This window comes from Labrus bergylta, chromosome 20 (genome assembly GCF_963930695.1).
Source record: "Labrus bergylta chromosome 20, fLabBer1.1, whole genome shotgun sequence".
Lineage (NCBI taxonomy): Eukaryota > Metazoa > Chordata > Actinopteri > Labriformes > Labridae > Labrus > Labrus bergylta.
The window spans coordinates 15264866-15291287 of NC_089214.1; the positions used below are offsets into that span (position 1 = coordinate 15264866).

The window sequence follows — 26422 nt, forward strand, 5'->3', positions numbered from 1 at the left end:
ATAAAACATGTCATATTTAAGAAATCTGTTTCTGTATGTGGTCTTTTGTAACATAACGTGTTGGACAGAGCCGAGGTTCTTTGGCGCGGCAGGGAAGCATTCGGTCGATACCTCTTCAGAAAGATGAAATGTCAGGGGAGAGGGAGCCGAGGGCAGGTGTGAGGGGTTTGAGATGCTTCAGATTGCTGCGGATGGTTTCAATGTATAAGCAATCACCATCATCAGTGATTGCAGCTTCAAGCCAAATATCGTTTTAAATTCCATTTTGAGCATTAAAAGTCTCAAGCTATTCTCTGCTCATGAACTAACAACTCTGTGACATTTTTGATTGTCAACAAGCAGACACCCAGGAAACAAAGGAAGTGAGTCAGTCGCCGTGTCCTTCAGACAACCTTCCCTTTACAGCCAGACTGACAAGGCTCGAGACGTAAATTGATGCCATCATCATGAGCACACTCTAGGCTTGTATTCTATTCTTCTTTTTTTTTTTTTCCATCAGGAAAGTCGATCATCCTTTTCCTTTTACAAAATGTTTGGTGCAGTAGAAAAAACATGTTCACTTATCAGCCTATTAAGTTGTGTATCTTTCAGTTTCCCGGGACAATCCTTGAGCTCTGAAGTCAAGAGCAGGGGTTCTTCACACTAAGCAGAGGTGGTATTTCAATAATATATAACAAATCATTGAAGGAAGTATCACATAATTACGCCCACAATCAGTCACATGACTTATTTTGAGAATTTCATACACAGTTTATATTCACATGATGGACTTGATGAAAGCATGAAAGAACACTTTCATCTCGACACATTGGGTCAAATGCCTTTAATGCATGTTATCATGAAGGTGAGTCTCAAGTGTGCTCATGTTTCTAGATGCAAGTAATGCACACTTGGGACACAATATGTGTTCACTGTGATTGGTTGGCTGACAGAAGTCTCCAAAGAAGTGAAACTGATTTTCATTTCCTTATCCGCTCCCACAAACTAAAAGAAATGGTTTGCTCGTGTGATAGTCTCACCTTGATGTTTCCTCCACCAGGTGAGTGGCTCAAATTGTCCATGGAGCCCACTTTGGACTGAGCCTTTTCCCTGAAGCTCATTTTGTGAGACTCGATCTTCACGACGCCACCACCTGCAGCAAACAAAATCAATTTAGTCTTGATAACCATAGACATATTTAGGAGCAAGCACAAAAACAGACGCAGATTCCTCATGATCTTCTTAACCTTCAAGCATTTCTAAGTCAGCTCTAGAATCAAGCTGATCTTTCATTCTTTTTGTATAATTAGCTATTCTGGCTTTTGTCACCTGTCCTTATACTAATGTAGTCTAATCCGACCCTCCGGCCAAATCTTACATGAATAATACTCAAAGGTAGTTCTAATAGAGACCATGTAACACATCCTTTCAGAAACATGCATTAAACCATGCTCACCAGGCTTGTGCTTGATGTTGTCCTTGGAGCCGCACTTTGACGTCACCTTACTCAGATCCACCTTCTTGTTGAGTATCTGCACCTGTCAAATGTCACACAGGCCTTTTTTAACAGGAGGGATTTAATCATGGGATTAGGGTGTTTTTTAAACGGACATTTCTTCTTCATCAGATGTCTTAATCCCAATGTACACCTTAAATTACCACAATGACGATGAGCTGAGCTCTTCCAAAGACTTGAAAACAACATCTAGTGTTGGCACATAATCCTATTTTGGCAATTTAGTGATACAGAAACAAACGAGACACATTCAGATTGCATACATTCATACTATTCAAACTCAAGATGACGTCATATTGAGTATGAATAGTATGATCCTAAATCAAAGAATGCAATTTGTATGTATGTATGTCACATGTATGCCAGAAATACCTGGATGTATACTTCATAGGCAAGAATTTTTTTAAATTTGAAACAGGAGCATACTGATGATGAACCGCCCCACAATGCACTGTGGCTCGCAGACTGTTCAACCGCAGAGCTCGCCAGCCAGCCAAGTAGCAGCTTAAAATAAAAGTTCTGTGCTCTCATACATTTTACATGTTGTCAAAAAATATTCAAATGACTATGTAGCTGTATCAGTAAACGTTTGCATTTTACTGTTGAATTATATTTACGGACCGATGGCCTAGCTTGTTGCTAGCTCATCTAACGGAGCTCGGACCGATAGTACGTTGTGTGAGCGGTGTTTAAGTTGCTAACGGCATGCTGACGGTCAGGTTGGTATGCAGTATATATATTTGAGTATGTCGTAGGCAGTGTGAAGTATGTTGTTTCGGACACAGCCTCCCCCCCCCCCCCACCCCAGGAAATTTCAACCCAGTCCCAACCTTCTGGGCTGTAATTGGCCAATACTACTGTGCTGTGATTGGCTAGAAAAGTCAACAGTTCATTGCAAAGTGACAGTTTGGTTAGGTTTAGCTAAAATTCCTGTTTTTTTTCCCCCCAAACAGTCACAAAACACTGATGGTTTCAAATGACACAAACGTTTTGTTTACTCTTAGGTAAAAACCTTACAGGCTTCCAAACAAGCGCAGGGCTGGGGTTCAGAGCTGTGCTGCTTTTATTACAAAGGGAAGTTTCTGAGCTCTAAGAAGTCAGTTGCTTCAAGATGTTGTTGATTCCAGCTTGTAAAATAATTTGACAAACCCTTTAAAGATTGCGAGATCCCCCAGAGTCTGAATGCCAGGCACCAATAAAGGCCAAATGTATCTCAGCAAACAAGAAATCCCAGATTTACCTTTCTGGAGCTTTTACTGTCCTCAAGAAACCAGACAATCTCAACAGAGAAGGAGCAAATCACAGGCCAGTGCTGTTTATTTGCTCAATTTCATAATTTTTTTTAGTAAGTTAGTGACAGGGAAGGACAACACAGGTAGGATTTAAGGAAGCAAGGGGCTGTGAAGCAGGTTTTTGGGAAAGGGCTGGTACATTAGGCTTGCTTGCATGCTGTCCATTACTTCCGTTCTTCTTTCAGCCAATAGCAGCACTGTAACTTTACCCGAAGAGCTTACTGTATTTCTTTAAAGGCCGACTCTTTATATACTGTAAGACTTGCATGGACCATGGACCCTCTTTATCTGACTATTTCCCAATCGTAGCCTCTTCTTCAAGTCTGCTGCAAACTAGCTCTGACTATGGGCAGTACTTACTTTCCCTCCACCAGGAATATGCTTCAAATTATCCTTGGAGCCCAAGCGTGAGGTGATGTGGCTGAAGTCCACCTTTTTGGAGACTATATGAACCTATACGGACACAGCATAGCAGCAAGAGGGGAGGGGGGCATCAGAGGAGAGCAAGGGAGGGGAAATGTACAAGAGCAGAAGAGAGGAGAATAAAAAAGGAAAAGAGGAGAAGAGGATGTAAGGAAATAAGTAGAGGAGAAGTCACCATCACAGGTAGGGTTAGAAAGGAGAGGAACGAAAGGCTGGTGGGAGGTCCAATAGGAAACACTGAACAGGGTGGGGTAGTTAAGCTGTCTGAAATGATCAATTCAGTTGACTTTTCCATTTGAATATCGAAAGTGACAGACATCATAATGGAATGAATTTGAACCAAGGCTGGGGTAAAGGAAAGCAGAGGCTTCTGAACACCCCACATTTAACTGTGTTATAGAGCACACACATGCGTCACAACATATAAAGATATGTGCCAGTAGAATCCATGTGATGCACAGACTCATGTTATTAACACACACAGAAAGCTGACACTGTAGATTAATGACAGATTAGATTAACCTTACACATAAAAAACTCGACACATAACATTTGTTGGGGAAAGTTAGAGGTTGAAGCTCAAATAAAAACAGTTCCAAGTCTCTTCAGACACTCGACCACAACGTCACATTTCCGTCAGCGGTTGGCTGCAGCTCAGTGTCACAGTCTAAATGATAAATCTAATGTAACCCCCATCCGCAAAATCCCAGACCTTTAGAAAAACTTTGTTTCCAATTTGTAAGGGGTAGGTCTCTATAGTTTTTGATTATAAATTTGTTGTTTCTGTCGTTTTAATGTGCTTGGAATCTGGACGGCATTGGAAACAAGGGGAAACCTCAGTGTCCTTTCCAGAATAAGCAAAGGTTTGAAGTGAAATAAAAAAAACAGGTGATCAACCAGCAGGAGTCACTAGTGTCAGCAGCAAAGATGTGATCTGACACATGTGGTCAAACATTTGACAGGAAGAGAAAATATGGTTATTTTACTGTAAAAACACTCAGATAAGGCTTTATTGAAATATATTTGGCAGACAAATTAATATGGAACACATGAACGCTGGATTGAAATCTGGGAAATGTATTTTTCACTTCATGGGGACTTTTTTTCATTATGGTAGTGACTTAATGAATATTTAATGGCTGAGCTGCTGGTTGCTTCACAGGAGCTATTTTGGATTACATGATAATCAGTAGCTATGGCTTTCCTTGTCACAACTTAACTTATAAATGAAGTACAACCAGAAGAGGATGTAGTCTAATCATGACATGAGTTAGTGCTATTGGTTTCCTTTGAGGTTTTTTTCTCATTTCTTTGAAAGATCAAAGCAATGCACTCAGGAGTCCAAGTCAGCAGTGAAGAGAAACCACACCCTCGGTAAGGGTTAAGAACCGTCTTGGCTATTAAACCAGGAAGCTAATAGACCATGACAACAGGATAACCTTACTTGCAAGATTAGAAAATAGAAAATATAACCATTCATGTACTTAACAGTAAATAAAAGTCAACGTGTTAAGACTTGGAAGGGAAAATTGTGTTTTTACAAACTGTAGGTGCTTTTATTACTGACAAGCCTGTGGCTCGCTCTTGAATCCAGCCTTGAGCTCGCAGTAATTCAGGTTATTAAAAATAAACCAAACAATGAGAGGTGGTGGGAAAAAAGAAAACAGCAAAATATGCATGAAGAGAAAAGTCCAGTGGAGGGTAGGAGTGAGTGGTGATGTAGAGGAGGATGAAGAGGGAGGAAACTCACTTTGGCCTGGCTCGTATCTTTGGAGGCGAGGGACCTGCTCTGAGAGGCAGATGACATCTGGGGAGACAAGCCCACCCCAGGTCAACAACAACAACAACAACAACACAATACAACACACAGGAAGAGGAGGCGATGCAGGAAGTGCAAAAGATCAGGGGGGGAAAAAGAAGGTTGGGTGCACAAACAGATGAGCGGAATAATTAGAGGAGATAGAAGGATGCCTTTTGTTCGTTGCAACTTGGGTCTCGTTAATGTAGCCGCATTGCAGAAATACACTGCAAAAACCCACTTAAGTTTTATTACAGGATCAACACAGCAGGCCACAAAATGCAGTCGTGTGAATGGAAGTTGCATTACTATGCCATATAATCTAAGAGGGTGTTGCGTCCCCTTTTTTGCAAAAAAAAACAGGCAGGGCCAGTTTTAGGCTAAATCCGGATTAAACAAAGGCTACAACATTTCATTCTCTAAGTCTAGCTGTCTTCTTCAAGTTCTATTTGGAGTCTTAAAGTTCTGCAGAGACAGGACCTGGAGAATGTAATTTGAGCACATGAAAGCTTTATTCATCTTTAAAGAGTCAAAAGCCATGAGTTTCCTGCGGGAGAACTGGATTCGACTGATGAAAACCTTCAATTATAAACCCAAAGGTGTAGGCGTGTAGGGTAGCCCTTACATGCCTTCTTAAGCTAAGAGGGGGGGTCCTTAACTTTGACCTAAACTTCTGGTTCAGGTCATTTGGAAGTTGACTTTTTTAAGTTCCAATGTGTCAAAATGACCACAAACTATCCTTAGGACTAGGTTGGTCTCTGGTCGAACATGTAATAAGGCTGTTAGAAGTAGCACTGCACCTTAGACTGTAAGGTGAGAGGGTACACACCAAATTCAGGGAGGACAGTACGTGATGGGGGGAGATTGCGGGTCCTTATGGGTAAGTAATGGGGAAGTCCCCTGATTGGACAGGATGTAAAGTAAGGTATTAGGAAGAGGATACCCAGGTAAATGGTGCATTTCTTACCCAAAGCTTTTCTGTTTAATAGATCGTGTACAGATAAATCTTAAATCAACTTTGACAAAATATATTTACATGACGGCGTGAATTTCCATTTTATGATGGCTTCAGTTCAATTTCACAGTTATTCTAGTGTGTTAACTGAATTACTGTTGTAACTAATAAAAAGAATAGTTAAAGGACCAAAATGCATGATATTCACTGAATTAAATCATAAAGTGACCTTACTATATGATCAGACATGAAGGAAGCATGCTAATTTGCTGTCCTGGCTTCTCTGACAACAATGCAGCAGCCAGTATGTCCTCCTTCTAACTTTAGATTCTGCTCCTGAATGCTCTTGTATTCGTTTTGACCAGAGAAGGGAGGCGGTTTTAAGGCACCCCACACAGCTGTTTTGGACACCCCCTCGGTTTAGTTATCACAGCAAACCAACAGGTGCTGCAGCAAGGGAAGCTGGCAAGTGAACTGCTACAGTATAATATAAGCCTCTGCAGTTTAAAAAAAAAAAGTTTCACAACCAGAAACGTGGCAATACTAGGATAAATGTTGGAGAAGCTGTCGAACAATGGAGAGAGGTTTTAACACTGACGCAGAGCTGTGTCCACGACATGTCAGCCTACATGCACGTCGACTCTAGGGAGGAGGGGGCGGGGGGGGTGAGACAGCTCTCTTCCGATGTTTTGTATATGGATCGCAGTACCCATTTTAATCACTAGGTGTCAGGGTTACATATCGCTCCTTTAAAACAATAAAAGGAAATAAGACCCAAGTTTAAATAAACCAAAACTATCCTTTCAAGAGCCCACTCTATGAAACATCATTCCTCTACCGTTTTCTCCTCAGTCGTGCTCTACAAAGGTTATGAAGGTTGATAGAAAAGATGGGTAAAATGGTTTGAAATGAAGATGCAGAGGATTACAGAAAAAGATGCTCTAGCCAAGCAAAGTCGAGCCAAAGAGAGTAAAGAGGGAGATGAAGAACATTTGGACTGCACTTTGGTGTTACTAGTGATGCGAGTGTTTTAGCAGCTTTACACAGTATGCTGATTTAGATCGTAGACAAAGAGATAAGGCGTGCATCGACTGTGTTTATTACTGCAGAAGAGTTTAAGAAATAAGTGTGAAGAAACAGGTGAGGAGCGCCCACAGTGCCAGAAAACACATGCTATCAAAGCCAGAGGAGTAAGATTAAAACGCTACCTTCCCTCCTCCAGGCTGGTGCTTCATGTTGTCTGTAGAGCCGATCTTAGAGCGAACGTTACGGATGTCAGGAGCAGGTGCTGTGCTGGGTCGAGCGGTGGTCCTCGAGGTGGAGGTGGTGGTCGTGGTTGAAGAGGAAGTGACCCGGGTGGCGCGAGGCACCAGGGGCTTCTTCTCTGCTGCGCCAGTGGCGGAGGATGAAGTGGCCGCTTTGGCTGCTGTGGGTCGAGTGCGAGAGGCAGCGGTGGTGGAAGTGGAGCTGCGGGCGGTGCCGGTGGTGGTGGAGGTCTTGGGTTTGGTGGAGTCTGTTGGAGGTACAGTCATTCCGTGTTTATTGGTCTTTCATAGCATGCTGTCCTTTGTATTCACACTCTTTAGTAGTTAAAGTATTTTTTCTTGGCTGAACTAAAGACACAATACAGCATTTTAGGAAAAGTTCTTAATTGTTGTCATGCAGAGAGTCAGTGAAACAGATCATTAGGGTCCGTGCAAACAGGCGGATGAAAGGGAAACAGCTGATGTACCTGTCTTTAAATCTCAGTCATCTAATAGCAAATGTTGTATCTTAAAAGTTTAATAAGTGACTGCAAATGGTTGCTGTTTTTTTCCTTTTTAAATGATGTCATTCTCTTCTTCTGATTTGGGTGAATGCACTTCAGCATGCAGCATTGGTACCCATTTAAATCTGTTCATTCACATATACAGTAATAGCTATATGTCAGCTTATTTCTGTGCTGAGGAATGCTGTACCATGTGTCCTGCAGTCAATCCTCCCTGAGAGCCTTTGATATATCTCCAGCTCATGTTAAGACGTGTTTAATTGAGGAAATCCTCCCGCCTGCCTCCGTGTTTCTAAAGAGTAATTTGACTTGCAGTATGAACTCTGAGCAGATCAGACCACCAGAGGCTGTATCAGCAGGAGCTGCAAACTCCTGTCAACAGCAAGAGGACTGTAATCCACAGAGTGCTGAAGTGAAAGGTTTTTAACTCCCCAGAGCCTTTCAGCAATAAAGCCTTGCTCTCCCCCGCGAGCCTGCCCGCATTGTCATGGTCGGACTGTGTGTGTTGGAGTGTCACACTCCTGCTGACAGCTCTCCTGTTGCCATAATGTAAACTAATCTGTCGACAGGAGGAGTAAAGCCGTAGCTGTGCAGGAAGAGAGAGAGGGAAGGCAGGACTGAGGAGAAGATTATAAAAGGAGGAGCGAAGAAGAAAGAGGAGAGGAATATATGCAGGGAGCAGAAGTACAGAGGGAGGGAGAGCCCTGCTGTGCTGTTCAGGCTGAAACAATGGCAACAGTTGGTCAAAATTTAGAGGAAGCATTTTGTTTTGAGATTATTTTACATTACATAAAACGGAATTTTGCAGGATTTTCCAAATATTGTATGATATCCAAAACAAGCTCTCACAATTTCTATATTTAAAAGTAATCCGGATCCCACTACCTCACACATTCTCTCAAATAATTTAAAAATATAATCAATTTCTGTATTAGATTACTTATTGAGGGTATAATAATAATATATTAAAAGAAATTGTAAATGGACTTGGGCTTGTATAGCGTCTTCTAATCTTTTGACTACTAAGTAAAGCGCCCATTCAAACCTATGACGTATGGCTGCAGAAGCTGGGGATCGAACCCCCGACCTTCCGGTTATGAGACGACTCGTCCACTGATCCACAGCGGAGAATAATCGTATAGGAAAGTTGACTTTTCTTTTTTTCTCTAGTATGTATAACACTCAGTAAGATAAATACATTACTCTTTTAGGAGCAGACAGCACACTTGTTTGTTTTTTTAACTAAAAATAGGAAAGAGGCATTTCACATCTGATTTGCCACATGAGACACCTGTGAGAGGGCAGTGCAGATTAATGCAGCACAGCTTGATCCCCTGAACAGAGTCCAAACCTTGAACAAGCACACTGGGGTTCAAGAATTGTGGCACTGTCAGGAGTAGAAATACGTACATGTGTGAAAGTTGTCTTTGTATTTTTTTCATTAAATATCTCTTGTCTACCTTTACTGTTTGACTTCTGCAGACATGCAGAGGCTGAAACAGTTTTGTCTGAGTGTCTCCTGTGTGCACATGTACTATGAAGTCTTAAAAGAGGGCAGCCACACCTGTGGAAGTCTTCAGAGTGCCGGGCTTCTTCTCCTCTCCTGGTTTGCCGTCACTCTTGGAAGCTGAAACACAAACACCTATGATGTTATTACAAAGGCAATAAAAGCTTCTATAGCAAAAGAGCGTTCAATAATTTGTAACATTTAAGTGAATGCGTTCATTTAGTGAGGCCTAATGCTGGTTATCAAAGATGTGTCTGGAGTATACATGATGCGTGTGCGAGCTTGTCTGCCCATACCCAGAGGCTTCCTGGCTGCGGTGGTAGTGGTGGTGCTGCGTGGAGCAGCAGTTGTGCGCACTGATGCAGCTGTTTTGCTTGCTGCTGTGGTAGCGGTTCCATTTTTGGTGGCGGCGGTGGAGCCTGTTGTTGCAGAGCTGGCCTTTGGCACAAGGGGGCGTTTCTCTGCTGTGGTCTGCGGAGAGGGAGATTGACAAAAACACGGGAAAAGTCAGGTGAGGAGAGATAGGACAAACAGATGAATGAGAGAAAACAGCGGCAGCTTCAGTAAATCTGCTGGCACAAAAGTAGGTCATGATGCAACTTGTGCATGTCTTGCGCTGTCATGGGTTCATGCGAATGTTCAGTGGCTTCACTGAGAAATTAAGGTCAATTTCTTTTTCACGCGTGTGTGTAACATCTAGTCCAAGGCGCTGCTTGATGATTGCAAATTTCATTCAGCAGCGTATTACCCCTGCATAACCCCTCAGATGATGCTACGCTGCACATAAAGCTGAGCCATCGTGCAACAAGCTGGCCTTGCTGAACTTAGTCAAACCTGCAGCCATGGGCACTAAGAGGCTAAAAAAAAAAAAGAGGCTGTTTTAATTAATCTGTTGTGGTGTCACACTGGTTGCAGCTAAGGAGGTCACAGAGGGAGGGAGTTAGAAAGCTGATTGGTCTTTTGAGAGAGGAAGAAGAAGAATTAATTGCTTATTGTTTAAAATGACAACTTCCAGTTTAAGAGATTTGTCCAATGTGGCACCACCTGCAGCCACAGTGAGATGACACTGATCCTTTGATACAGACTCTGTGTTGCTTGTAAAAGCTGACCAAGACTGTTTTTATATATTGCATTAGGTTAGATTCATAGTATTTGCAGCAATTGCTTTTTTGATGTTTTCGCATTTATTGGAGGAAAATTTAGGCTTAGTGCGACAAGAGCTCCATTGCAGGAATTAAAAAAACAGGATTTTGCGATCAACCAGAATTTCTTCAGGAAATAAAATAAAAATGAGTCAATGCATGCAAAAAGGTACAGTAGATTGTCAAATTCCTGGTCCAAGGGAGCAAACCGATTTTTGTGAGTCCCAAAATTATACCAACTGTATGATCAGGTGTATTTTTCTCTTCTGTTAAGAACCAGGAGGGGAAGTATCAACAAGCAATTTAAAGATCTCTAAAGCTCGTTAATGATGCTGCTAGTAAGCATCCGGCGTAACGAACAGCTGATTAAACCCCATGTGGAATCCACACGTTGGTAGCTCTATCAGCTAAAACTTACCTTGGGTTTAACATCACGTGTAGTGGAGGTGGTCGAGGATGCAGGGCGGCTGGTGGAGCTGGCGGAGGCGGTTGAGGGTCGCTTTGGACCAGCAGCTGCTGTGGATAGTGGCCTGCTTGTGGTTGCTTTTTTGTCAGAGATGGAGGTGGCGGTTGTGGAGGGTGTGGGGCGTTTTGTAGTGGCGGTGGCTGAACCGCCAGCAGCCGTGCTACTCGGCCGTGTTTTGGCTGCAGTGCTCGGTTTGGTCACCCCAGCAACAGGCTGTGATGTAGGACCAATTATGCAGGAGTGATGTAGGGCAAAATAAGGAGGGAGAGCAAGGGAAAGAAAAATGAGGAAAATAAATGATAAAGGCAGGGAGGTTAAGCAGCTCAAGCAGCATTTAACCAAAAATCATCAAATATAAATGAAGTAAAATAAAATTGCCATGATGCTTGTTTTTCACAGCTTCTACCAGTTAGGACCTTAAATGTTTTTTTTGTTTTGTCCCGCACATAAAGTCGCTGTAAAGAAAGCAGCAGCAGAAGCTTCAGCAGGATGCATGGTGCATGATCGACAGCTTCCTTTGCAATGGAAACTCCTTTGTTTTGTTTATTTTTCTTCTCCGGTACATTGTGATTATAATTAACACTTATATAGTCTTATTAATGTTAATGAACATCATGTACATAAGCTGCCTATATAAGTTAAGAATTCTCTAATAAGTTCCTATTTGTTTTAAAAGCCTATCACAAATGTGTTAATAATTGTATAACTAACACGTTTAATTAACGTTAATAAGCATCGTATTAATGTTTATGACAGATTTATAAACTTTGAATAGGTTTCTAATGAGAGCCTATCAGTATATTGTAAGTGATAAGAAACATGTTAATTATGCTTTAATTAACACTTAATTAACACTAATTAGGACTTATTTGTGTTATTAAGGATCTTATAAGGTCTGATTAGTGACTTATTACCTATTAATTAATGCTTATTACAAGCACCTTAATATAAAGTGCTACCGACGCTAACATTAGCCGGCTTACACAACAATGCAGCTTGAGCTTAAGACAATTTTGTCCGCCGTTTGCTCTTGACTCCATGGTTGGAACATGAGGTGAGGGGGGGTTGGTGGTGTGTCGCTGGAGGAGAGCAGAGGCTTCAGTATGGAGGAGGTGCGGTCAAAAGCTACCACATTCTTCCTTTAATACCGGTTGTGCCATTACCTATTGACCTTATCTTAGTTTTAATGTTGCATATTTATCAGCCTGCAATTAAGTGCCTCACTTTTAATCACAAGATTTTTTTGTAATACTAGTAAAACAGTCTTGTTTGTTTTTACAATATATATATATATATTTTCTATTGGTGAATAGGAACAGCATGTCGTCCTTATAACTTACCTTAGTCTTCTTGTCTGCCAGGTCTTTGCTTGGTGAGGTGCTGCTTCCGTTACTTGCAGGTTTTGCTTTCTTGACCTTCTCTCCTGCATCTGCTTTTGCAGCTTTGTCCTTCTTCTCATCCTTCTTCTCCGCTGTCTTTTTGTCGGCCTGCTTCTCATCCTTATCGGTCTTCTGTTTTTCTACCGATTTCTCGGCCGGTTTGTCTTCTTTCTCTGTCTTCTGTGCTTTGTCCTCTTCTTTCTTACTTTCTTTCACCTCTGCTGTCGCCGTCATCTCGGTGTCAGACTTCGTCTCCACCTTGTCAGAACCGATATCGAGTTTGGCGGCTGTCGGCTGTTGCTCTGGGGTCTTTTCCACTTTGTCCATGTGCTGCTCTTTGACATCCTTCACTTCGGTTTTGTCAACCTTTTCAGAGTTTTTCATCTCGGTTTTTTCTTCCACTTTTTCCACATTCTCTGTTTTCTTAACTTTGTTCTCTGCCTCCTCTGTCACCTGAACTTTTTGGACGTTCTCCGCCTTGTCCTCAGTCTTGAACAATTTATCGGGGGAAAATTCTACCTTCACTTTGTCTTCCTTTTCTGCCTTCTGTTGCATCGACTCTACTTTCTCTTTGTCCTTTTCAGCCTCCTTCTTTTCTTCTTCCTTCTTTGCCTGTTTCTCAATCTCTTTGGTTTTTTCTGCCTCTTTCTCCTTTTCCTTCAACATTTCTGCCTGTTTCTCCTTCTCTTTCAACTTTTCGGCCTCCTTCTCCTTCTCTTTCAACTTTTCTGCCTCCTTCTCCTTCTCTTTCAACATTTCTGCCTCTTTCTCCTTCTCTTTCAACTTTTCTGCCTCCTTCTCCTTCTCTTTCAACTTTTCTGCCTCCTTCTCTTTCAACTTTTCTGCCTCCTCCTTCTCTTTCAACTTTTCTGCCTCTTTCTCCTTCTCTTTCAACTTTTCTGCCTCCTTCTCCTTCTCTTTCAACTTTTCTGCCTCCTTCTCTTTCAACTTTTCTGCCTCCTCCTTCTCTTTCAACTTTTCTGCCTCCTCCTTCTCTTTCAACTTTTCTGCCTCCTTCTCCTTCTCTTTCAACTTTTCTGCCTCCTTCTCCTTCTCCTTCAACATTTCTGCCTCTTTCTCCTTCTCTTTCTGTGCCTCCTTCTCTTTTTGTGCCTTCTCTGTCTCTGTCTCCACCTTGCCTGGAGTCGGATTGCTCACATATTCCACCTTCACGCTCTTCTGATCGGCTTTTTCCAGAGGTTCAAAGAATTCTATCTTCTTATCATTGTCTTCCTTCTTCTCAGTTTTCTCCATCATGCCAGATTTGACTGAAATAAAAAGGATAATTGTAATTAAGAATAATGCCAACAGATCAGACAGATTTTGAAAAATGGCTCCCTGTGCACATACACATCAAATACTGAGTTAATCTGCATCTTTTATACCAACATCATTTCAGGTAAAATAAGGCTGCTGTTGCCCTTGAGTTCTGTGTTCATGCCAGAGAAAAAGAGACAAGTACTGACCTCACAGATATTTATTATTGGTGAAGGTGAAAAAAAGGAATAGTGAAGATAAAATTGCCATTCGCTACAACATAAGTAACACGTTAAAGATCTAATTGATAAATAAGCCACAGTTGAAATCCTTTAAAAATTATGAGAATGTTGATAAAAAATACCTGTTTTATAAATCTTACATGTGACATACAATTCAGCCGACACTGTTCTGTGTTGTTTCTACAGCACAGGAAACAAATTCTCAAAAAAAAGTCTGAAATCCTGAATAAAATGCCCTTCTTTAGGTTCAGTGGGGAAGGGTGATTTTATTTTCACAGGTTCCTTTCATGTCAGTGCTCCTACGTGGGTCACTGAAGCAAAACGTGTCCTCTGTGCAGATTGATTTCCGTTGCTCGAAGGCAGGTTGAACTGTTCTATTTGTTTGAAGACTGAACAGAGACAAAGGACTCAGAGAGCGAGAGACATGGGACTGAGTAAAAACACACAATTTGCCAGACCAGATGACAAGGAGATAGACAAAAAGGTCATACTGTCGCTGACATGGTCCTAATCATCCATCCACATAAACTTAGAAAAACAAAGGCAGAGAAAGATAGCGTGAGAAAGAAAAGGTATTACAGTCCCATCTTCCCTCACATCAAGTCTCACTTCCTGTATCCCCATGACAGATCATCCCTCTCCTGTACTTCTTGTTTTGCTCTACATCTCCCCCTCCCCTTTCCTCTCCACTTCCTCCCACTCCCTCCTTACAGTCTCCAGTGCTTTCTACTATTACTGTTTCAGATGTGTTATTTCCATCCTTGGTCTCTGTCTTTTTTATTCTGCAACATATAGACTTATAATTAAACAACCCTATCTCTTCCTGTTGCCCAGGTCACTACACTATCAGGGAAGGAAGCAGCAGGAATATAAAAGTGAACGTAAGAGAGTAGGATAAACCCAAGATCTTCTTCTGAAAGATCTGATGAGAACCTCAGAACCTCAAAGCAAAAATCAATCAAAGTACATTTTGTTTCCTAGTCAACAATACTGCAGCTGAAAGCTTCCTGAACAACAGTCTACAGCTGATTGTATTCTCAGGGTACTTTGGATCAATACTGGCATTGATGAGGTTTCATATAAAGATAAGATTGGATTTGAGTTTGATTTGATCAGATATATAGGCGCTAATAATGGGGGTAAAAGCTTTTTCTTGTTCAAATATTTGGCAACAATTTATAAATTACTTTGTTTCTTTTCAGCATATGACTCCTTATAAGTCATTACTAAGCATGCATTAATGCGTTTAATGAACAGCTTATGGGATAGATCTTTTTCCTATATAACAAACTAGTATCGGGATCAGTACAGCTTAAAGGAATATTTGATTTGATTCCTTGTTATCATTAAAGGTAATGTCTGTTTAAAGGTCACATATTATCCTCCTTTTCCACCAGTTTAAAGAAGTCTCTGAGCTCCGCAAAACATGTCTTTTAGTTTGCTTGCCAAAAATCCACTCTGATCCTGTATTTGATCATGTCTATAAACCCCTCTTTTTCAACCCTGCTCAGAACAGGCTGTTTCTGTGTCTGTACCTTTAAATGTAAATGATCTGTGTCTGGCCACGCACCTCTGGAAGGGCTTGGGTGTATTTCGGCATTCTTGCACGATGTCCTATTGTTTACGGTGAGAAGGCAGACTCAGAGGGCAAAAAAAAAAAAGTTGCTATGTGAGTCTCACCCACCTGGGGGAGAGGTTACTGCCCTTTGTGATGTCACAAAGTGAAAATCTCCAAATAGAGTGTAATAACTATGTTTTCCTCTTCATTAGTAATAACAAAGGGTTTTTGGGCTTTCAAATATTGTTTGCCCCTAAATAATCAATGATTACTGATTACTGCTAATAATGAACCATGAATCACTCATATCTTCATACGTTTTGCTGGCCTTTCCTGTAGGTAGCATCACTCAGCAAACTGAGGAAATTGTTAAAGATTATGATTTAGGCACAAAAACTGAATTTCTCACTATTAATAAGTAATTACTACCAGGTGAGTAAACTCGTATTTAAAGACACAGTAGTCCAGTAGTTGCTTTATAGTGACTACTAATACCAATATACATGCTTATAAGCTCCTATAAACTAGTTAATGTGCACCTATAGAGTGTTACCAGATTTTCTCATTTCATTTTAACTGATCATCTGTCACCTCTGTATTATACCTTCTTATTGAATTCTGTAGTTTTACTCAAAAGGGAACAGAAACTAGCAGCACTGATCTGCTCTGAGAATAAAGAAAGAATTCAGTGTCACAAAACAACACTTGAAGCAGAGTTTGTAGTAGTTTATTTTTAGACCAGACTCACTGATGTGAATAAAGACCAAATACTATGAGTCTGGATGACGCTGCTGCCCTACTAAACCAAAATATCACGCGATGTAAACAAGCTAAAAGAAGATTTGTCTCATCTGTTGACTCACTGCATGAAACATGGGCATCATCTGACCTCAGGTGATGCTGACCTAACAACGAGTTCAGCTGAGCACCAAATATACTATACTGACCCAGTTTAGTACAGGATCCTCTGATGATTCTTTCTTTTCTTAAAGATAACAACAGAAAAGATGACAGATAGGATCATCTGCTGTAAATATTAATGGATGACACCTGAGTAACGTCACTCATTCGTTACTGCAGAGGGATTTGGAAGCCCGTTAATGGTGGTCGCCATGCTAGAAATGCTGTTTCACCTTAACTTTCAGTCAGCCTAACACCAGGCAAAGCACTGGAGCTGAGGCTGGTCTTTTTTTTAGTTTTTGGCCCTTTTATTGTGTGCCTTTATTATAGAGATAGGATTGTGGATAGAGCCGTAAATCAGGAAGAGGGAAAGCGGGGAACGACATGCGGGGAAAGGAGCCAGAGGACGGACTCGAACCCGAGCGCCCCCCCCCTGAGCCAGGTCTTAAGCCTTCTGACAAACAGCTACATGTACAAGTACATCAGTCAGGTCAGCTACACACCTTATTGTGAGTAACCCTTATAATTCATCAAATAAAAAGTGATGAGTTATCAAAAAAGTACCCCCTGTACAGTGTGCACCAGTAGAGACATGAGCTAATCAGACCTATTACATTCCTAGACATTTTATTGTAATCATACAATCAGACAATTAACATGGCAGTATTGAGGTTGTTGTGGGGGGTGGGGTGTGCTGAGGGATGAGTGAGTTGTGTCTGAAGAAAGCAATTGTTTTGATCTGAAAATCTGCTATGAGAGTGGCATAAGTAAGCCTTTAAAACTAGAGAGGACCACTGACAAAGAAAGTGATTTGAACTCAAACTTATACTGCTACCTGTTGTGTTTCTGACTCATATGAAGTCAGAGAAATGGTGTCCAAGGAGGGAAACTGAGCCAAAATGATTGTTAAAGAAAGGGTAAAACTGAAGGAGGGATGAGGTGGGGGGATGGCTTAAGAGCTTGAGTGCTGGTGTGCAATATATTGATCAGCAGATTAAGAGCTGAGTGGGCGGACAGAAGGCGAGCGAGATGAAAGACAAATAATGAAGGAACAAAAGAGGGTAAAAAAAAACCCTGACCTCATTAGGATTGTTTACACATTCCTTTTTCCAATTCTGTGTTTTTGCAGTTTATGTCTTTTTTTTTTTAATACTACCAGGCCAATTATAATACAATACTCTGAAGAGAAATATGCAAAACCACAATAGGCTGAAAAAGAGACAGAGGGAGGACAACAGAGGAAGGAAAGGAGGGAACAAGCCGAGTCAGAAGTGAGTAGAATGAAATTACATTGTTTGTTTACATAAGATGCAGGAACCTCTGACCTGGAGCAGTGACATACATCAGACCTTACAGGGGGGGAACACAAATCAGTGACTGCATAAATCAAACAAAGGTGACCTAAATAAAGTGAGAAAACAGAGGGACAGGAAGGAAGGTAGGGAGCAAGACAGAAGGAAAAGTTTAAAAAAAAAAACAAAAAAAAAAACACTGTGAACAAAGAGAGGCTCAGGAGATAAACTTGATCCTTTAATTAGGGCAGAAACCCGATACGTGTCACAGCTGTGGGAAGCAGAGAGGTGGAAATTGCTTCATTTAAGCAGACAAGACATGACACCTAACCTACCTACTCTCTACTGTGAGACCCTTTTCGCCCACAATGCTTTTCCTTTTTTGGGAACATATCCTCTTTACCCAGAAAAAGACTCTCCGCCTGTTTTCAGACAAAGCACCATCAGGTACAAATGACCCTTTGACCAGCACATTCTTTCTACAACAACGAAGCAGAAAGCACTCAAACACCAGAGGAATGGGACCAGAGGGAAACATACTATGAGCTCGAGTCTTTGGACAACAACAAAAAAATGAGCGATGATTCACCTCCCAAGAGAGGGGCATCAATTATTGATGGAGCTTTTGATTGGAATCATCAATCACAGTTTCCCTTGAGGCTGTGGGTTGGTGATAGAGGGCAACTCTGAGAGAAATATTTGATGAGAACATAAGGGTGGAGTGGCGGTCAGACATGATGTCAGTAATAACTCCTGAAGTGCAGTCATGACAATATGAGAGCAACATTCCCCATCAAGTATAGCCAAAGCTTTTCATACAGCTGCGTCTGTTTCAGGGTCTGAGTTAAGACTGCTATGGGATATGAGAAGGTCTTACCTGGAAGTGTTTGTTTTTATTGCAAAGTCACAGTGATTTGAATTACTCTGTTAATTCACAAGTAAATCACAGGAAAATCGAAATGTCTTTTTCGGGCTCTACTGCTAACGCAGTCCGAAGTGAAGCCGCTGGGGATCTTATATTCTACTAGTTAAACTGAGACTCAATAAATGACCTCTGTGATGTTATGGACCTAAAAAACTAACAAGAAAATGCTTCTTTGTGCAGTGTTTACGTCGCAAAAGAAGTCTTGGCTAGAGGTCGTTCAACACTAACCGCTGCCTTCACCAGATTTAAAGAGAAATTGGTATCCGTCCCAAGAGGCATATATCGTCTATTAGACAATGACTGCTGATGGGTTTCCGAGATTGGTTGGAACCATACCACTAATGGTGTGCAAAAGTGACAAAATTGCTTAACATTACCTGAGCGGGCCGCCACACATGGAGTATACACACATAGAGTCAGAGTGAGGGGCTGCACACGGGGGTGCTCAAGGGCACCTCTGAAGTAACCAGGCTTTGGTCAGTTACTGAAGACCCTCTGGTTCCCATACTGAGTCCATACAGACTGACCTACCCCCCCCCCCCCCCAGATGTTTTCAAATGACTCAGTCTAAACATCACTGTGCATGTGTTTGACATCTCCGACTGGCTTTGCACCAAGTCTCGCCAAACCGTTACATGGCAGTAATGTTGCTGTTGCCACAAATGCAACACAGCCCATGCAAAGGGTGTGTCAGCTGAATCTCAACCTGCTGTTTTAGCAGAGCTGCTGAGGCACCAGGATGCCCCCGGGTTCTCTAACTCTTGTATAATAAATGGCTCAGGACAGAAGAGAACAATGAGCATCTGGGTGCAGTGAGCCAGTTCATCAGAAGGTTTCATTAGCATAATGATAACACTTACAGCTCATTTAGGGCTGTTAAGCCTGGACTCTCCTGAAGAGCACCGCCTCAACCCAGTGTTTTTCTATTATTCTTGTCTTAATAATATGGTAAAATATGCTGACTCGTCTTTAACATTAATGAAGCTCTTAAGGTGTCTCACTTTGTTTTATGTATGTAAGTTTAAACGAGCATGTCTGATATTTTAACAGCGGTAGTTGGGATTAATATGTAAACACATTAGCATACCCATAGCCACAAAAGCCTTTACTTATTTTTGGGAAAATGTACACTGTTCACTGTAGAACTGTTGAATAACTGAACTGAAGGATGTTAAGTTCAAGACAGCTTTTTCTTCAAACTTATGACTTATGCAAGTTATGAGACATTTGTAGTTACAGAAAGGGAGAAGTGATCGAAGTAGTTATCTTTATCTTCCAAACTGGATGTAAACCATAAATGCAGATGTTTCGATAAAACTCTCCATCTTTGAGGCGCTGGTGGCGCAGTGGTTAATGCGCCCATGTATGGAGGCTGCAGTCCCCCAAGCAGGCAGCCACGGTTCGAATCCGACCTTTGGCTCCTTCCCTGCTCTGTCTCTCCCTGATTTCCGACTCTATCCACTGTCTTATCTCAACAATAAAAGCCCAAAAAGCCAATAAATGAAGCTTAAAAAAAACTCTCTACAGCTGAATTCTACGGCCTTCATTTGGCTCCTCAAGTGGATTATGTAAATCAGCTCTTAACGGATGCTGTCTCATTAAAACCCTGTCACTCTTTGCTCCACAACACTTGAGGCTTGGGAGCATTGGCAACAGCATTCTCTGTGAAGTGAACGATACACTCCATCACTGCCCTTTGGTAGTACATAAAATACGCTGGACACGTTGAAGTGGTTGTGAAGTGGTAACAGAGTGGAGCATGAGATAGGACTCTGAGTTAGCTGGAGTATGCAGTGAAGATGCTGAACCTTGTAAACCTTAACACTGTTGTTCGTTCGGTTTTTAGGTGTAACAGATGCACGAAGCACACGTAGAGGTGGGCACTGTTGATCCAAAATGTCCCTTTCTTAACCGTTAATCCATTAACAAAGACGTAAACTTTGGTTTCATTTAATCAGTTGATTCCATTATTAATTAACTGAAATTGCAATTAATGTTAATCTGTATTGTCAAAAAACAATGTCAGTAGATTTGAGTTCTTCAAGAGGCCATGATGACTTAGAACACTCAAAAAGACAGATTTGTGAGTATTTAAAATCTACAAATAATAGAGACTTTTTGGATATATTGAGTGTTTTCTCATTATCCCTGTTTTTACACAATGGTTGAGTTTAAGTAATCCTTAATGCTGACATTGCTTGACAATGATTCTTGTGATTCAGACCATGTAAACCATTTCAAGATCCAACCAACACAGCAGCCACAATCTACGCATCTGTCAGACCACCAAAAAACTAGAGGTGGGCAGTAAACCCGTACCGTCACTGGTATTACATTCTGCTTAGACATGGATTTTAGCAACACCGTCATCCCGTTAAAATAAACACGTTTCTTTGTAGCGTGCACGCAAGGCAACACTGATTGCTCAACCTACCGGCAACAGTGGCGGTTAAATAAAAGTAGCATGATGCATCTCCATGACAACGGGTCTACCTGCTGAACGGGTTGAAACTAATAGGTCGCTTGTCTTAAGTCCAAGATGATAAAAAGAAGGAGACTGTGGCTTTGGCCACTACGACAATCTAACAAGTCTTTATGTTTTATTTTTCTTACCGTCTGAAGGTCTACTAATCCTTTTCTGGTTTTGAAATTCCCAATAAACTTGACCATAAACTGAATTAAAGTAACAAAAATGACGTTTTATAATGATTTTTCAAATTAACGTCCATGTTAAAATATTTTAAAAGGTTAAATAACGTTAATTAGTGATCAATGGATTAGCTGACATGTGTCCAGCATTGCAAACACAGCACAACTCACAAGCACAGTTTTTTTTTATTTGCAGCTAACCGACCATCAAAAACTTGGTTAAATCTGGGTCTTCTCATTGCATGAGATTAGGTTGACTATTTGATGCAGCCTTACTAGAAACACAATTACACGGATAACAAACCATATTCCATGACAGAAAAAAAAAACAAGTATGTCAACCAATTAAAATACAGTGCTGCGCTGTGACGTCCATCAGAACAAAACATTAAGCTCATGTCCCAAAGCCATTTACCACAGCAGACTCTTCAATTCAATGTTCCAGACTTAACATAATGTGAAAAATATCTGCTTGATTCTTAAAACAGCTGAAAATCCCCCTTTAAAGCATGAAATATTATAAAACAAAATGTGACCTGAAAGGGGATTAATACAGATTTTCTTTTTTCCACCAACCCTGTTTTATATTTCTCCCTTATTTCACTTTTCATCTTTTGTTCATTCTCTCAACTCCTAATGCTCCCTCCATATTTCCAAGCAAGGTTCAACCAAATCCAATACGTCCTGTTTTCAAACCTCATACATTCATCTGCATCTTTCTCTATCCCTTTTTCCATATTTCCAATTTTTAACCCATCTCAATCCTCTTCCTCCTTTTTTCTCTTTTTCAAATCTGCTTATCCTAATTCCCCACAACCCCCCTAGAGAGAAGAAGCAAAGAGCGGGGTATAGTATACTGCACATGTGAAGCTCATACAATAGAGCTGCCTTCACTACAGAAAAACAATTTACCTCCAAAGGGTCTTACTTCATCAGGAGTCATGTATTTTTGAGCTTTATCAAGTGAATAGAAAGGGTTTCCACACAACTGGCGCTACAGAGATCTGTTTCCGACCTTGGTATGAAAGCAACCAGATGTTTAAATACAACACACTGCCTGTGGCTCGATGACACTTCCATGCGCCTGTTTAGACTTCAGGGGAAGGGAAATTAAGATTACTGCCCCTTTAATACTCTGGTGGCCAGGCTGGCAGACTATTCCACTCTCGGCTTTGTGACAAGCAGTGAAAACAACTGCTGCATGCAAGCAAGGAGGGAAGAAAAAGATAAAGAAAGGGGCAAATAAAGGAAAGAGGGAAAATGTGGAAGAGAAAGAAAGTGGAGGCAAAAGGGTCATTAAAGAAAGCACCATCGTACTGGACGAAGCTTCCCAGTCAGTGACCCCATTTTGGCTAAAAAGTGGTCATCATTCAATGTGACCGTGACCTGCTTTCAGCCATCTTGGCTCTGCCCATATACCAAGAATCTAATGAGCATTCAGAGCAACAGGAGACATAAGAAAGAGCTCAACATAGAGGGCATCATAGACAAATAGGGAAAAAAAAAAAGATGTAAAGCATGGAGCAGGACGCTGGACAAAGGCAGAGTCGCCATCAGCAATAATGAGCTTTGTTATCCTGACCCTGCATCCAAATGTCATCTGAAGAGTCAGCTACTATACAAGCTGTAAGCTTATTGTGCTGCAACACACATTTGCATGCACATCAACATTCACTCTTGTACTCGTAGCACTTGTTTGCACAAATAGTACATCAAAGACAGTATAGCCGTTATGCCAGTAGCCACACACTCTAAATAAATATACACACACCCTTTTCAGTTTGTGGACGATCAGTGTCTAAAATTGGCACACTGTCTTTGTCCAACACAATGAGACAGACACTACTATCCTAGAATTTCAAGTAGCCCGCAGGGGGCTGCTCTATTGCTGTCGACTTCGCTCAGCTTTTCATTCTTTCTCTTTCACTCTCCCTCACTCACTGACACTCCTCCTTTCAGTCTGCCTCTGAAGATATTTCTAACCCCGAGCCATATGCAAGCTTAAACCAGAAAACCAAATTAGGTTTGAAACTGAGTCCTGTGAATTAAATGAAGCGTTTGAAAAAAAAAAAAAATGAATGGAGTATCACTTTCTTTACCATCGGACCAATAATTCTACACATAACGGTGCATGTTGAGAGCACAGAGAAGCTCATTATGATGTCTTCATCATCATCTGCAAGTGACTCAATTATGAGAGAAGTACTGGTATGTCTTTGGATGGGCAGTACATGCTTTCTTTCTGTGCTTCACACACACAGAGCCACTGAGAACTGATCATAGACATCACTTAATCAAGACAGCGTTATCCTCATTACCATTTTTCTTACCGCCTGCATGCTCCACCCACTTTATCTCTTCAGCACGAAAACAACCCTCTCTGGGGAGTCTACATTTTTAAAGACTCAATTATTGGACAGTCACTTTTCAGCAGGTTTAAATCCTATATTTTTGAGATTGCAGATGATTACTCTGTTGATAATTGTACTGTAAATTGTAATGTTTGATAATACAAGCATCTGATCTATCCATTCATAAAATTCATGTTCATATTCAAAACATCTCTTACTGTGCAAGCAGTCTGAGCAGTTCAACAGCAGCAAAGCTGTGGGCAGCAGCCGTGTATTCTTCAAACTCAGTTTGTCAACATGTCTGCCAGTCAACAGCTGAAGAATACGATCAAGAGTTAAATGGCAGAGATGGCAAATAAAGCCTGTACCTACCATCCATTGTAATGAAGGGATTTGTGCTGGAGTTCAATCCGTGGTTGGTATAGTTACCAGTGGCAAGGTCACCATCAAAGTCCTCTGCCAGTGTTGATTTGCCGCCAGCTAAAAAGTCTACACCAGCACTGGTGTTGAGTTTAAAATCCGCTCCAAAGCCTGTATCTTTCGCCATGTCAGATTTGCTGCCAGTTTCCGTTTCATTGTTGTAGCCCATAAACAAAGCAGAGCTGGTGTCCATGCTGCTGAACCCCTTGGGACTGGGTGGCACCGGAAGCACAATGCCACCTATCTCCTTCTCCTCCTTAAAGCCCTCTACTGGGGCCTCTAGTGGTGACAGAGGGAAGCCAGTATTGCCATCCTTCAGTGGTAGGAATGGGGAGAGATATAGGGGTGGTTCAGGTTGGGCTTGACGCAGGTCAATTTGTGTGGTGCCCGCTGCCGAGAGGGTGGGTGGTGGGGTCGGGGACTGGTCTTCTGCAACAGTATGTGAGCGCTTCATGGAGTGTGGTGAGCGACGTTGACCACCCATGGGTGAAACCAGCTGGTCCAACCCTGCCCCATCTCCACCTGGGTATTTATCAGGAAGATCTAAACTGGTTGGAACAGACAAGTGGGAGCATTCAGACATTGCACGACGCATAGCCTTCCTCTGCTGCTGCGCTCGACCCATAAAACAGGGCTCCAACTCCTCCCCTTCCCCTTCTTCTAAATCATCTTCTTCTTCACTGTTGTCCCTTGAAGAGCCCTCGGATAATTGACGGGTGACAAGGGCTGCTCCAGCCATAACCTTGTCCTCCTTCTCAAAGTGGTTGTCATTGGCATCTCCAATAACGCAGTAGTTCGGGGCAACCTGGGGCATCGCAACCTTTGGGCTGCATTCAGCGAAACCGGAGTTTTTCCACGGTTCAGATGGAGAGTCTCCATCAACTGGAGAATCGTCCATCAGCGAGGCTCCCATAGAGTGTGGATGCACTGCACTAGTGGGTGAAGGGAGCTCCATATGCCTGGCTGGGGATCCAGGAACTGGTGGAAGGGAGACCCTGCTGGTGCCCCCACATCCCAGGCCAGAGAGTAGTCTGCCAGGGGAAGCTGGGGAGGGCGATGGGGAGGAAGACAGAGGGCTGTCTGGACTTTCTCCTGTGCTCCCCAGGGAAGCATTGCCAAGGGAGGTGCTTCCAGAGATGCCCCCAACCTTGCCTGGCGCCTTCAGCTCAACGTCCATGCTGCCCCTGCCCGGCTGCTCAAACAAGCACAGCTTGTCTTCATCCGTGAGTCCGGTGGATGCCAGAGCCCCAGGACCCACAACCAGACTCCTCGGGGTGCCCATGTCCATGCCTGAGGGATGCTGCCAATCCCAGCTCTGAGCCGGCACACCGGGTGACAGGGACGGCACCTTGCACAGCTCACTGTACTCTGCGAAAGGAGAGCCAGTCTGCTGATTGGAGAGAGAAGACATGCTGTCTCTCCTGTCTTTTCTCTCGCTCCCCCTTTCTTTGTTTCACAGTCCCTTTGTCTCAGTCTTTGTCTCAGGGTAATCTCTACCACTTGTCTTCTTTTATCTGCCTCTTTTCTTTGTTGTTCTGCACTGTTGTGCCTTTTCTGAAGTCACTCAGGTGTGCTCTGCACCCGGATTGCTCGTGTGTGTAGTCTCTCGTGCTGTGCCTCTGCTGTGAACTCAATCACACACTGAGGTGGAACTCAATGTGCAGCTCTCTCCCTTATTCCCCTCCCTCTCTCTCTCTCTCTCTCTCTCTCTCTCTCTCTCTCCCTGGTTCTCTCACTGTTGAGTACAGTCGTCATATGACCCAGTTGTGGCTGCCAATTGGCTGCTGCCTGATCCAAGATCCCACCCACAGTGGTGGAGTGAGTAAGCCCCCTCCCCTAAAGCTTTCTCTTTCAATCCACGTTTTTTTCCCTCCCCCCCCCCCCACCCAACCCCTTTTTTTCCCTTTCATTCTGTTTAATGATAAAAAAGCACAACGTGTACACACACACACAGTTCTGTCTTTCCCCAGGGGGCTGAGTGAAGGCTGAGGATAGATGTTACAGGGGGGGGAAAGTGGTTTTGATTTCAAGACCTTGCAAACTATGACACTCTGAATCTCCAAACATCTGTTAACACATTTTGCATTGACCCGCACAAGAAGAAACACAATGAATGTATGGCTCACTATATCTACCTGTGACTACACTTTTTCACTTTGCTTTAGACAATGTCTCTGTACTGCCTTTCTGTGTGAATTGATGTTGAGCTTAATGTAAAATACAAAATATTCTTGGTTCAAAACTTAAGCTTGGTGGCAAGACTACTTTGTCTATAGGAGTGCTTGATCAAACAAGAACATACACCTTCCATCATATTCCCCTGTGAACACAAGTCAATGTGATAATGTTGTGCCTGTATTCTAACCCAGATTTTAACCCAGATGTATTGACCAATGCACAAATGTGAAGCTGGAAGGACAGGACAGGGCTGTGATATTTAGAGGTTTGTGTGTGTGTCTGGGAGACATCAGCAATCAGCAGCTACAACTGAAGCTGAAGAAGAAATTTGTAGTTCACAAATAGCCGATGAAAACATCTCCAAAATTTGGAAACAACAAGGTCCAAGAGTTAATGTTCCTAATAGCAGATGGCGAGTTCAACAA

General features: G+C 42.1%; 1 protein-coding gene across 10 annotated transcripts in view; it reads right to left on the reverse strand.

Annotated features, from left to right (window-relative positions):
- Positions 1–26422, reverse strand: part of LOC110002414 (microtubule-associated protein 4) — a 118320-nt gene that overhangs the window by 2689 nt on the left and 89209 nt on the right. For 5 of the 10 annotated variants that reach the window (XM_065948654.1, XM_065948656.1, XM_065948657.1 and 2 more), the window contains 9 exons: positions 12187–13493; positions 10799–11059; positions 9535–9709; positions 9296–9358; positions 7172–7476; positions 4961–5017; positions 3148–3240; positions 1436–1517; positions 1020–1132 (listed from right to left, as the gene is read on the reverse strand). In XM_065948654.1, the coding sequence (XP_065804726.1) occupies positions 1020–1132; positions 1436–1517; positions 3148–3240; positions 4961–5017; positions 7172–7476; positions 9296–9358; positions 9535–9709; positions 10799–11059; positions 12187–13493 (2456 nt within the window). Of the gene's footprint in view, positions 1–1019; positions 1133–1435; positions 1518–3147; positions 3241–4960; positions 5018–7171; positions 7477–9295; positions 9359–9534; positions 9710–10798; positions 11060–12186; positions 13494–23771; positions 25544–26422 lie in introns of those variants that run through there. The other 5 variants (XM_065948661.1, XM_065948655.1, XM_065948660.1 and 2 more) reach the window with 5 other exon arrangements.